Here is a 13,813-nt window from a genome sequence, read left to right as displayed (position 1 = left end):
CCTAAACGTGAATGGCGTCTTTCATCCCTGATCCCATGCATTATCTGGCAATGGCTGCGGGACGCACAATCTGTGATAAGCGAGCGAGTTTGCATCAACATCATGTACTGACAAACGGGCTCCATTCGTCGTCATATATTAGCGTACAAATCTCATCCGTTCAAACTGGCTTTCATCACAGCTGCGATCATGGCAAATACAAATATCGACAAATTATCTATGCTCAACAAAATTATTCATGTCACTCCAAGCGAACTATGAACACCATTATTGCATTGCATTCAGCGCGGCCACAGATGGCTGCTGAATCACATTGATTACAGCCTGAGGAATGCGACGGTCGAGTAACTACATATGTTGTGTAAGTTATTACACAATCTGCCTGCCATTGCAGAAGCGATCGGACTCCAATTCACCATAAGCTCAGTGGAATTACCGCAGTCACTTGTTCTCCCCACAGACATCAACCAGCTCACTGGAATGTCCGGACCTAACATCAGCGGAAGGTAGCCACACGACACGCACACGCAAACTCACACATACAGTAACAAAACTGACTAAGCTCGATCGGTAATACCACCGGATCCTTCCGGCCAATGCGAACGGTTCCCTGCCGGCCAAAACACCCACAGCGACACGCCGGGTAACCCTTACTCCCTTCTCGAAGCGGCTGCCACACCTGGCAGAGCGGCCCGGCGAGGCTCAGTCGCTGCTCGGCCCCAGTGCCGAGTGATTCCGAGCGGCTGATGAGTGGCTGGCGACACCGGAAACCTTCTGATCAGCACAACGGTTCACCTGGGGGGGGACGGAGGGTGCACCAGTCAGCGACTCTTGAACATGACTTTGCATCACATGCTACGAAAACAATGCGAAAAGAAGAGCAAGTCTTGTCCTGAATTGTTCGAATAATAATGCCGATAAAAGTTCACTAGCAATTCACGAAAACACGGAAAAACACTGTATCGGAGCCTTTCATGCACCCATTCACTCACCAACAATCACGTTCCTTCAATATGATTCTTAAGACACCAAAAATCCAACAGTCCTCACGTTACATAATGCTAAACATAAAAATAAAACCGCTGAAATCCATCTCCCCTTGCTGTCGACACCAACTGTTATAACATACCTGATCAAGGCAAAGTATCAGGTTTGGAGCCCAGCTGGAGGCCCGTCTCACCTAGCTCAGCCGAGCTCAGTACTCCACCACGCTGTGAGCGGGCCGCCGCCTCAGCGCAGCCTCGTCCTCCGCCCCGCCGTCCACCTCGTGTCGCTCCCCGGCCGCCGCCTGGTGGCCACTCTCCGAACCCAGGGTTTCCACCGGCGGCTCCGAGGTGGCAGCACCGCTGCCGGCGGCCGGAGCGGCGGCCGGGGCGCCTTTGGCCTCGTGGCTAGCCGGTGACTCTGCATGGCCCGGCTTGGAGACGTCTGGGGAAGGCATACAGAAATGTAAAACGGTCAGACCTAGAAACGTACACACCTCCGTAAACGGTGCTTAAGTAAAAGCCAATCGTAGAGCAAAAGGACATGAATCGTGAGCCGGCTCAAACAATAAACATAACCTTAGGCAAGCATGTCTAACTACGCATACCTTATTTAATCATGGTACGCGGCTTCATTAAAACAAGCATAAAATGGCCTCATAGCAATTCAGGAGATGCAGCCATTCGCCACCTTTTGAGGGGAACCTTATATGCAACGCATCTCAGAGTAATTTGCAGAAAAGATATGAACATTTACGGGCTAACTTCTACCGTACTAACCTAACAAAAAAGAAAAAAAAAACAGGCATTATAAGCTCTGAATCATGAAACCACAGACACCCGGTTATCGGTCGGGTACAGAAATAGTCGCAAGACAAACGGCTCACACCAATAGACAAATCCACGATACGATTATCGCAGCTTAGACAGTGAGTCGAGCCGATCACTTCAGGGACAAGGTCCAATGCGTGAGTCATGTTTACTGATGGGTCAGCTCAGTCAGTCCAATGCCCATTCGATGTTACCGTCCCCAAAACCAGACAGACGGATGATGACACACACATGTATGTGACATAAAATAAACCACCGGCCCTATCTCGGGCGGACTGGTGCAGCACGGCCCGCCCGGGGGCGCATTCATCTCCTCTCCACAGAGGACGTCGGACCACCCACCGTGTACAGCGGCCGCCGGGGCGGGGTCGAGTGGCGCCGCCCGGCCGCCCCGTATCCGCCTCAGACGGCTCCGCAGCTGCCGGCCACGGGGCGTTATCAATCACAGCGGCAGCAGACGGGGTCCTGATAGCGTCATACAATGGGTACGGCACTGCCATTGTGAGACTGCACGGTGCACACTGAGTAAAACATTGAGAATCTTCAACCCAGGGTATGTCGAATTGTGAGGCTGCACACTCTGGGTAAATCATAGAGTGGCTACGAACCAATATATCGCTAACAAAACATGACAGCTGCTAAGCAATAATAAGCAATTAAGCGTGTATTTTAGAAAACCGGCATGTAACGAGTTGTCATTTACATCAGAACAGAGGCAGACACTGATGCTAGACGATCCGCATTCCACATATGTGCCGGTCGAGACAATGGGCAGGTGAGACAGTGGGAGAGCCAGATCCTGAGCCCGGCTGTACGAATCTGATATAGGACGGGATCGTATTACAGAGGGCGGGTCATATTCAGTGCGGCGGAATCCACACTTGCCCGGGCGGACAAGACAGACATAAGAAAGAAAGAAGGAACGATGAAAGGCCATGCTTTGTCCAAGGTACCGTGCTCACCTGTACAGGCAGAGGGAGAGGTGGGAAGAGGGGTGGAGGAAGGACCACTCTCTGACCGTGCTCACCTGCACTGGCAGCTCGGCGCTGCGCAGCCAGACCAGTAGGAAGACGACCGCCAGGCTGCAGAAGGTGGCCGCCGTGCCCAGCACGCCCGAAACCAGCGGGTGGTGGTACATGATCCTACGCAGGCCGCTCAGACGCGCGTGCACCCGCAGCCGCGCCGAGTACACCTGCGCCGTGAGAGAGCGCAGCTCCAGCCGAGCCCGCGTCGGAGGCTCGTCCTGCGGGGAGCGGGGGAGGGAAAAGGTCAGCGACTAACTGCACTGACCCCGGGAGAGGTCAGACACCGATTACTCTGACCCGGGAGAGGTCAATGAGGGACCTTCAATGACTGATTGCCAAGATGGGCGACGGAAAAACGATAGTAACTCATTATTCTTAGAAGCTTCCGCGAAAATCCATGATAAGTAGTTTCCCTATCAAAAAGAGCGCCTTGGGAATTAACGCATACTCGGAAGTCGTAACCAATGTTTGCCGCATATTTGACGATACTATCTACGGGTCAACGTCCAATGTGATTCGGGGACATCAATTATCAGAGGTTTCACCAGGCTGAGTTTGAGTAAGACATCGAATCGTTCATATTGAACAGTCTAGCAAGAATAATTCAACAATCACTATATCAAGTACCATGCTTTTCGTAAGTATAGATAAAATAAATGTCCAAATTGATGTAGCTCACATAATATATCACTCACGTCCTACCGACAAACGCTATTGATATGAAGTGAAAAGACTTGATAACGGCCTTTATAAATTAGGTACAGAGCTATGAAACTTGTCCCTGACCCGCTATACTACCCAGTGCGCAGCATGAGTCGGGTAATCTAAGCGTAGCCTCTCCCCGTGTCCCAGTGCCGTCCCGCTCCCTCACCTCCTGTACCAGGTAGGACGTGAACAGTTCACTGGTGAGCCGCTGCTGCTCGTGCGCGTACTCCGTCAGCAGCAGCGGACTGAACACGAGCGTGCGCAGCGTCCGGTGCAGGCCTGACCGGTAGTGGAGAATGTTGGCGCGCGCTGACGAGCCGACCAGTTTCCCCGATAGACTGGTCAGGTTCAACTGCACCATGAACATGCCTGCTGGCAGACAGACGGCAAGGTCAGCTTCATAGTGAACATGCCTGATTTCAGACGTGACTCGTGGCACAAAACTGAGCATGAATGCGCCTGACCAGAGACGATCATAATATTAGCGCTATAAATGAACCACAAGAGCATCATTTGCAGCCCGAAAATAAATGGCGAGCATATAGGGCCATGAACTTGGTCCCTGGTGGGAAGCAGTGGCAGCGCTCGGATGTTTGCTCGAACTGTCCCCGCCTCGACTCGTCACCGTCACCCCACCAGTGTCGTGTGTCCTCCCCTTGGTCCGTGATGATCGGTCTGACCTCTACTCCATCAGTGACCCCATCAGTGACCTTGAGGGCTGTGATTGAGTTGAGCCCTTCCTCATAGATCTGTCCATCTGTTCTCTCTTTGCGTCTCTGTCCCTCCATCTCCCTCCCTCCCGGCTCCCGGAATCCCAATAGCTAGTGGTGACTGAATGGGTTATCTCACACCCACCTGCATCCTTATTAGCTGCCGACTCTGGCATGTCCATTTCCAGGCTGAAGGTGTAGTGCACGTGTGGGTGCAGCAGCGGACTGGCACCGCTGTCCACCAGGTACACTTCAGCTGTAGGGAAGGCACACTGCTTCTGCTCGCCATAGCACGGACTGAAAAATGTATGACAGGGGTGTTGTAAGAACTCCAAGGCTGTGTGAGCATTATAGGCAGTCTGTCACTGAAGGTAAGTTCTGACACAAAGTTCGAAATTCCCTGCAATATGTATTCAAGCCACAATTTAAAGCTTTTAATGAGCATGTAAACCATAAGCAGTGTTTAATATAATGGAGTGTAGGAAGTGGAAAATGCTTAATATGAACAGGCAAACATTGCAAGAGAAGCAAATTCACCTGAATTACCTGAACTGAAAGTGGACAGGCAGTGTGACCAGCATAGTCGGCATCATGCTGTAGTGGAATGTGAAGTAGAGCACTGCTGAAGAGATCAGCAGAATGGTGGAGACCATCCACAGCAGCACACATTTGGCCAACACAGAGCTGATGTTGCCAACATAGCGATTCACCAGCTGGCCAGGGTAGGTCTGAAATGGTCCAAAACCAAAATTGTTGGAAGCGAGTAAGTGGAAACTTCCGAACAAGCAAGAAGGCAAACTTCACTCAGAAAAGAAACTTGAAATGTAAGTGATAATTTAGTAAAAGCAAAACATATTTAATCAGAAAAACGTACTGGATAAGGAATGATATTCATGTAAAGCTAGCAAAACAAGAAGTACCTATCTAACTTCATTCACATTCATAGTTTCAGTTTAGGCCTTAGGGCATTTGATGCTGGAGTCTTACAGCTTGAAATGAATAAAGCCTGAATCATAATGGATGTCAAATTAGTACATTAGGCTCACAAACTTTGCATATACCTTATTAAAAATGTTTGTCAGTATGGTTGAATATTTTGAAAACATTTTCAACAACTTGCGGGTCTCTGACTTCAACTTAGAAAACGCTCCAGAGTAACATTTTAAAGACAATATGCTTCAAGAAAGAAAAATGAGAAACGTGTTAGTAATGAAAACATTATGCCTCTGAGTCTCACATGTAGGAAAGAAATAAAAAGTAGAAAAGGAAAATTGTTTTCTAAGCTGAAGCAAATCACATCAACATAAAAAAAGTGATCAAGGGATTTGTGAGGGATCCTGGCGCAGGAAATACAAAATAGCGGAGGTAGCTAAAACGCTGTCTTTTCCATGAGACAGATAAAAACGCTGTCAAAATCCATTTTCGTTTACTTGCTTCGTAATAAAACTATCACTGTCAGTTTTTTTTTATATTCACTTAGAACTTAGAAGAAGACGAGCTAAACAAAAAGTTTGTTGTTTGGTTGCTATGATACCTAACCTGAAAACCTTCGCCCGTAGGTATTTGCTTTTTTGCAGCATCTATAAGTGCCTATTGCATGATTATGAAGGGAAGGGCAGAGGGATCCCCAACCTTTTGACCTCCCATAGAGGTAAGGCTTTGAAAAAAGCATGCTTCCAGTTAGGAGAAGAAATCGATTATACCCAATTTTAAACTTCTAGGTCATGGGTTGATCGATCTTCCACGTCAGTCGGCAGTCCAATCACCTAAATGTCAGGACTCGGGAAATCGTGATCTTCTAGAACTTCCTGAAGTCCCGAAGCCGAAGGGGCTTCTTCACGTATTTATGAGCTTTACGGCGTCTTGTTTTCAACTTTGCATTTGTTTTGATCAAATATGCATTATGCATTCAAACATTTGGGGTAGAGAAGAACGGGCCAGTCAGGTCAGATTAGTCACTAGTCAGTATTGAGTCAGTAGACGTCCTCGACAATATTAGTCACAAATGAAAGCTTTATAGGTACCTCAAATAGGTACCTAGTGCTGCATAGCTGGTTCTCAAATGTCCAAAAGGATTTTAAATTGGGTACCAAGACCAACTACCAACCGCACAAACTACACTGAATTTTTAAAACTTAGCCCGCGATCCACTGGGTGTCCTGGATTTCTACGCCCTGCGGGGGGAAGGGAGTTTGAACACGCCCCTCTAACTCGGCTCCTAGGCTATGTAGCGACACGCGATAAACGGTATTCGAAAGAACGTCCAAAATAAGGACGGAAACATACCGGCCATTTTTTAGGTCAGGTCAAAGATCAGTTTACCAGAGGTCATCAAACGTGAAACGTTGCCTATTTTAATTTTTGTTCTTCAAAACACTGGCAATAACTTGAGAACCAATAGAGCTGGTTGGTTGGTTGGTTTGGGCTAAGCACCACATCCAGTGGACCAAGGTGCTAACCGGAACTCTCACGCTGTTCCAAGCGGTCAGGTAGCGGCAATGCCACGTGCATTGCCCGGGAATCGAACCCGGATGGAACCAATAGAGCTAAAGCACCGCGGAACCGTGAATTCGATAACCCTTTTAACCCTCTTTCTGGCGTTCTTCATCAGATTTGACCTAAGGTCAACCTCAGGTTTAGCAGTGCAGAAGGCTAAAACTAAAAACAGCCGTCTTTACGAAAAAGGTTTTCTCCTATAACCTTTGACTCTTGAGAGAGTCACGACATTATTTTGCCAGCATCGTGTTCGTCTCGTCGACGCGTCGAATGAACACATTGAAAGGTCAATTGGAAAATTTGCCCTCAGGTCAAGGTAGGTCATGTTGCATAGGTATCAGTCGATCCGTAGCGTCGAGCCTAACACATCTAACGTGTTTTCACCGCTCTAGCGTGCCTCTATCAGACGCCAACTGAGCTCTTTAGAGCAATTGCCGTTGTTCAATGCTTTGCATCGAAATCGGCCGAACATCACATCGCTCTGACGTCATTTCCGGCCGATCTAATGGTAACTGCAATGTTCATATTTTGACACAAGGTGTAAAATCAATGTAGCCGAAGGTACTTGAAGCGTCGCGTTGATACGTCTAGCGGTTTAGAAGTTATTGCAGAAAAAACGAGAGAGGACTATGAATACTGAATAGCCCCCTCCCCAGTGCAGTGGGGCGCGGGTTAAGTATAATTGTATTGTATCGTATTGTTGATGGATGTGGGATCCAACCTTGACCTGGTTGGCTATTACCGCCACAGAGTCATACATGTAACACAGCACACGCAATAACATCACAGTGATAAAAACGCGGCATCATAGCGCAATAAAAAAGTGAATGCTATCGACATGTAAAATAAACAAAACATATGCGCCTGGTGCGAAATGTGGCCACGGAGTCACCATCGACGACAGACATGTAATTCTTGTAATTCATGTAACAGACATCATTTTATACGGGTTATTGGCACGTTTCTAATACAAATAACAAAAAGCCTGGAAACGCTCGGATGATAATTGATATGCGCTGACGCCAGTACACCGAATAGGAAAAAAACGTGGTCTCGAGGAAAAGGTCCCAGGCAAAGGTCATTTGGGTCAGGGCCGTATTTCATAAATGAGTAAAAATGAATCGAGGGTACATACTGAAAGTTTATGCCAGCCGTCGCTTTCTACCGGTTTCAAGCAGCGTCATGCTGTTTTTGAACGCAATGTGTTGACAAATAACAAACGTCACTTACCATCATGACCGAGTCAAAGCACGATGTGAGTATCCGATAGGTGAGCACCACGGGGTAGCCGAGCATGGTCAGAGGCACCGGCACACCGGAGGACCTCTTCATCATCGGGTGCACCGCGGGACACGGGCGCACCACAGATGCACAGACAGCACCACAGCTGCGTGCCAGGCGCCGATACAGCGCGCTGGTTGGGTTCTCAGCTCAGCCGTAGCACAGCAATCCCTGCCGAGCGCCCCGGCTGCGCCTCACACACGAATACAGTCTGCGCCCCATCCCGCCCCGCCCTCCGCCGCCGAGCCGTCCGATCGGTGACGTCACTCGGTCTGGGGACCAAAGTCCGCCGGTGGGCAGAGTTCACTGACTGTCGCCAGTCGAGTATCGGGCCAGCCTCCAGTGGAGTGATCAGGCAACGGTTTATAGCGGGGCAAAGGTCATGGATGCGAGGGACTTTCGGGAAACTAATAAAGAAATCCGACATACTTCATCTCTGAGGTGAAGATCGGACGGCGGCCCCGTCGGTTGAAATGAGCTCTTTCGCCATTTGATTTCCACAGAAATGATTACTTATGCTAGTTCTCCGCACAGCTGCGAAGAGTTAGGTTCGGCAATCGGAAGTAAAATGTGTGCTTTCAATGATCCCTGCTGAGTGCGTGATGGATTATGCAATTAAATGGCTTTATCCCGCACCGTAGACAGTGTTAAACATTGCTTCACGTGCAAAGAGAGAAAATTATCAGGTGTCGTTAAATTGATTTGTTAAACGTCTTAACAAACTGTTAAACGCCTAGTAGACATTTCTGCCATTTTACCGTCTAGTTAATTTCACCAGTATGCGCAGGGAAACGCAATGAAACATCATTTGCTTTTTCTTTTTTTAGTTGTATTTGGGACTTGATCTTCAATGTACCTGTCAATTTCAGACCGATCACATTGTTTGGACCGTTTTTCAAAGCTTCATCTGTCTCTGCTTCTCTTTGTTTCTTGCTTTGCTGAAATATGTCGTATATTTTATATAAAACGTATAAAACCTTACAAGCCGTACGTATAAACCTTTAAGCTCCCAAAAGATATCGGCGGTACGGGATAAAATTATTAAACCGCTCGTAGGTAGAAAAATCTTTTAAACGTCTCGCCTATCGGCTCGACGTTTACAAGATTTGTTCTACCTACTCGCGCTTTAATATATAGTCTCTTGTAGGGCTGCGGTCGTGTCTCTTTTATTACCACGCCTATTATTATCCCGCACCGTAGACAGTGTTTACAATTGCTTCACGTGCAAATAGAGAAAATCATCAGGTGTCATTTAACTTATTTTTAAAGGTCTAGACGATTAACAAACTGTTATTCCGCACCGTAGACAATATTTAGAATTGCTTCACGTGCAAAGACAGAAAATTATCCGATGTCGTTTAACTGATTTGCTAAGCGTCTAACTCTAGACGATTAACAAACTGTTAAACGTCTATGTAGTAGACATTTAGTCTAGTCTGAAATGTGTCGTATTTTATATAAAAGGCAAATAATCTTTTTACCTTTAAGCGCCCAGGAGATATCGGCAGTACGGGATAAAATTATTAAACCGCTCGTAGGTAGACAAATCTTTTAAACGTCTCGCCTATCGGCTCGAAAAAAATTGTTCTACCTACTCGCGGTTTAATATATAGTGTAACACGCATTCTTTTATTATTTCTTATCAGCTTGATCCGCATAGTTTGCATGATGGTGATGATCTTAACAATGCCCATGGCTGTCACAGTATATAAAATCCCATAAATTTCATTCAGTAATAGATAAATGAATGCCTACCTCAATATGCGAATGAAAAGATGGATAAACAATAGAATATATATTAAAGCGCGAGGAGGTATAACAAATGTTTTAAACGTCGAGCCGATAGGCGAGACGTTTAAAATATTTTCTACCTACGAGCGGTTTAATGATTTCATCCCGTACCACCGATATCTTTCGGGCGCTTAAAGGTTAAAAATACATTTTATATAAAAATACGACATATTTCAGATTAGACGAAATGTCTACTAGACGTTTAACAGTTTGTTAATCGTCTAGACCAAGGCCCTATATAGTATACCTAGGTCTAGACTGGTCTAGACGTTAAACAAATCAGTTAATCCACATCTGATAATCTTCTCTCTTTGCACGTGGAGCAATTGGAAACACTGTCTACGGTGCGGGATAAAAATAAATAACTGCATAAATAAATGATCAAGTAAATAAATACAGCTAGGTAGCGGAATATTTATAATGGAACCATGCATATTTGTCGAGATTAAATACAGTTATTGATAGCATGATAATGCGATAATTTGCGAAACAAATTATGCTGCCAGGACCCATGCTCTACGTTTCAGTGAAAAGGGTTAATGCCTGCCTACCAGGTTTTTCGTCAAAAATGAAAAAAAAAATTGTCCAGCTTGGGGAAATGCCCTTTTGGGACGTCCTAGTTGCCACTTGTTCTAGCCAACGAAATAACTTCAGTATTGTCGTAAGCATTTGTCACCTTTCGCCACCTGATATATGTAGCCTAAAGAAACCGAGCTAGGGGAGAGGGGGGGGGGGATAAAACGCTAATGCCTGTGCAGTAGTGTGCACACGTCGAGGTGTTACGATTTGGCCTTGACCGTCGCGACGGTGCCAGTTTAAACTAAATCTAACACGCAGCCAAAGAAAATCATTTGGATTACCGTGGCTTGGAAAGTGACCCGGTGAACCGTTTTTAGGCAAGCAAATGATTTTTGCCCCACTTCATAGTTCCATGAAGATGAAAATGCTTGATCCGTGTTGTGTTTTGTTGTTATTTGGAACGTTCGATGATCAAGCAGATACATACATTTTCCCTTACATAGTTAGATGTGGACAACACTTAAACCAAGGCACGTGGAATATATTTAAAATGTACGTGTCCGAGTGATTCCCACAAGTCAATATATGTGAGGCCTGGAACTGGAGAGGACGTCTGCTCCTGAAGCAAGCAAAATGCACTTCAAGCCCGTATATCGTCTTACTTTAACCGTATGAGGCATTTGTTCTCAAAACACGAAACACATGTCAGTGCACTTTTGGTTGCCCCTTGAAACTTATTGGCTCAAGCTTTTTAATTTATTAGTTACGTAACACAGTCAAACAGTATGTTATCTTTGGTTACGACAGTAGTTGCAATAGTCTCCAGAAGCCGCCATCTGTTGTTGGTTTGTGTGCTCGTCACGCTGCTGCCACAAGTCTACTCGGAGGACGGCGGCGACTGGGTAACCCTGATTCACACCAGCGACACTCAGTCCCACTTTGACGAGTCGGGCGCCTCTCCGAAGGCTTGCCGCGCGGGCGCCTACTGTTACGGCGGCATGCCGCGACTGGTGCAAGTGGTGCGCGAGGAGCGCGCGCGCGCCGACGCCGTGCTCGTGGTGGACGCCGGCGGCCAGTTCAACACGGCGCTGCTGGACAACCCGTCCGCTCCGGAGCTGCTCACCGACCTGGTGAGTCTGGTCGGCTACGATGTGATGGCACTCGGGAGGCCAGAGCTGCTCGGCGGCCTGGAGGCGCTGCGGCGCTACATAGCGCTCGTAGGCGTCCCGTTCGTGTGCACCGGTGGCCTCGTGCCGCAGGTCAACGCCAGCGCCGGCGCACCGCCGTGCAACGCCAGCATGATGCTCACCGTCGGCAGGGTCAAAGTCGGTATCGTCAGCTACCTAGCGCCGAACACCGTGGAACTCATAGTTGACGAACCACCGGCGGGTATTCAATCCAAACCGCTGAGCCAGGTACAGGAGGAGGCCAAACGCCTGCGCAGCCAGGGCGCCCGTCTCATCATCGGTCTCATCTACTGCAGCTGGATGGTGTCTAGCGACAACATGTCCATCATCGCCAACGAGCTCACGGATATTGACCTGGTGGTGACCGGTAACGCAGGCCACCTGTTCTACAACGGTCCCTCTCCTCACGGAGAAGTGGCTCACGGACCGCACCCGGCCACACTGGAACGGCCTGGCGGAGGCAAGCCGCTGCTGGCCGTCGCCTCGCACAACATGCTCCACTACGCCGGCTACCTGCGGATCAAGGTGGCTCCCGGCGGCGGCATCAGTGAGTGGGACGGCGACAACCCGCGCCTGCTAACAGGTGACAAAGACGCCGCGGCCGAGGCGGTCATGGCGCGCCTGCGACCCAACCAGAGCGAGCTGCTCGGCGGTCTGGTGGCGCGCTCCCTCTACATGCTGGAGGGCGGGGGGCACTGTCGCGACTCTGAGTGTGCGCTCGGCACCCTCATCGCCGACGCCATGCTGGAGGCCTCCATCCAGCCCGAGTACAAGGGGAACGACATTCTGGCGTGGACGCGCGCCGGCACGGTCATCTTCCAGGGCTGGGTGGTGCAGTCGAGCATCTCGGCGGGACTGGTGTACGAGGAGGATCTGCGCGTGGCGCTGCCGCTCGACGACCGTCTGGTGATCGTCTCTGTGCTCGGTCGCCGACTGGTCTCCCTGCTGGAGGCGGCCGTCCGCTCGGGCGTCTACTCGGGCCTCCAGGTGTCCGGGGTGCGGCTCGACATCGCGCCCGACCCCGACGACGGAAAGGCGATGACGGTGCACCTGATGAAGGTGCTCTGCACGGTGTGCCAGATGCCCGCCTTCAAGGCCGTCAACCACCGCTACACGTACCGACTGGTCAGCTCCGAGACGTGCGTAAAGCTGGTGTTCTCCCAGTTCAAGAGCGGCCTCCAGTACGAGCCGCTCAACATCACGCTGCGGGACGCGGCGCGGAAGCTGATGCGGAAGCTGTCGCCGATGGCGGTGCCCCGGGAGGAGAGGATCATTCTCACGACGCTGCACCACCACGACCAGACGGGAGCGGCTCCGGACGCTCTGCGCGCCGCCTCGGTTCTGTTGGTGGGAGCGGTCGTAGCTGTGTTCATGTGAGTGGGGTCAGGATGTGTGGAATGTCTAGCTTCGGGATAGACTTGTGATGCCGGTTGTAATACTTCAGTCGTTGCTGGTTGATTTACTTCAGCTTCCTTCCGGTTCATTTTCTCTATGACGTAACTCAACAGTTGTGTATGCGCATTTTATATTCAGTTCACCTCTCTAATGCATTAAAGACGAGACAAACTAATAACACCAACAAAAGCCAAAGTAAAAAGGGAGAGTGAACATGTAGCGTTGATCACGCAAACGTATATGGATCAAACAGAGGCTCGAGACTCGACAATGCGACATTCAGATAGAACAATGCGTTAGAACAAAGACAGTCGGGAAAACAATGGATGGAGACTTACCAGGTTCGACCCGAAACACGAGAAAGGCACAGGTAAAGCTGAAGTGGAAGTAAATCCACTTATCTTCCGTCAGTAGTGAGCTATCCATGGGAGCACTGCTGCCGTAGGCGGCACAGAAATTCACCAGAGGGTGTTTTGCCAGCGTCACTAACGTTCCGATACGGCGCAGCGCTTGGGTGTGAGCTCTTATGCTGCATACAGACTTACAGTCGCTTACAAAAGATCGATAGGGACTCTATCCAACGGTTACCTTTGCCTCAGCCCTGGCAGACGCCGCCAGGTACTGGTAGACTGTGCCGCTTGACCCGAGTGCTGAGCGGTACAGCCTATTCACTTCACACCGCACGACACCAATGCGGGTCGCCGGATGAGAATCTCCCGCGCCTTTGATAAAATCTTATTGATCAGCCTGTAACCGACTGTAAACGAGCTAGCATCAGGATAAGCGACAGCGAGATAGCCCGCTCACGACTGCGGTATGTTCCATTATCCAGTTGACTGGGGGGAGCCCCCCCATCTTTGAAACTAGGGGAAGTTGGGGCAATGCCGGAG

At 49.1% G+C, this 13,813-nt stretch overlaps 2 protein-coding genes across 5 annotated transcripts; one reads left to right on the top strand and one right to left on the bottom strand.

Annotated features, from left to right (window-relative positions):
* Nucleotides 1-120: 120 nt before the first annotated feature.
* LOC122388195 (seipin-like) lies at nucleotides 121-8,283 on the bottom strand. 4 transcript variants are annotated; one of them, XM_043379053.1, is made up of 8 exons: nucleotides 7,981-8,283; nucleotides 4,801-4,982; nucleotides 4,400-4,551; nucleotides 3,711-3,916; nucleotides 2,842-3,057; nucleotides 2,157-2,232; nucleotides 1,181-1,428; nucleotides 121-795 (listed from the first exon to the last, which is right to left on the bottom strand). In XM_043379053.1, the coding sequence occupies exons 1-7, from the start codon at nucleotides 8,083-8,085 to the stop codon at nucleotides 1,196-1,198; spliced, it is 1,170 nt and encodes a 389-aa protein (XP_043234988.1). In that variant the 5' UTR covers nucleotides 8,086-8,283; the 3' UTR covers nucleotides 121-795; nucleotides 1,181-1,195. The 4 variants fall into 4 exon arrangements, with proteins under 4 accessions (XP_043234988.1, XP_043234989.1, XP_043234991.1 ...); XM_043379054.1 differs by having other exon boundaries at nucleotides 3,711-3,913; nucleotides 7,981-8,279; XM_043379056.1 differs by lacking the exon at nucleotides 7,981-8,283 and adding an exon at nucleotides 5,316-5,591 and having other exon boundaries at nucleotides 3,711-3,913.
* A 3,056-nt stretch (nucleotides 8,284-11,339) lies between these two features.
* On the top strand, nucleotides 11,340-12,905 carry LOC122388188 (snake venom 5'-nucleotidase-like). Its single transcript, XM_043379045.1, has one exon. It carries the CDS (start codon nucleotides 11,340-11,342, stop codon nucleotides 12,903-12,905), a length of 1,566 nt encoding a protein of 521 aa, XP_043234980.1.
* The last annotated feature ends 908 nt before the right edge of the window (nucleotides 12,906-13,813 follow it).

Source organism: Amphibalanus amphitrite, unplaced genomic scaffold (genome assembly GCF_019059575.1).
Source record: "Amphibalanus amphitrite isolate SeventyFive unplaced genomic scaffold, NRLGWU_Aamphi_draft 000313F_arrow, whole genome shotgun sequence".
NCBI classification, from domain to species: Eukaryota; Metazoa; Arthropoda; class Thecostraca; order Balanomorpha; family Balanidae; genus Amphibalanus; species Amphibalanus amphitrite.
Note: the sequence above shows the minus strand (reverse complement) of the source record. Positions and strands in the feature narration are given on the sequence as shown.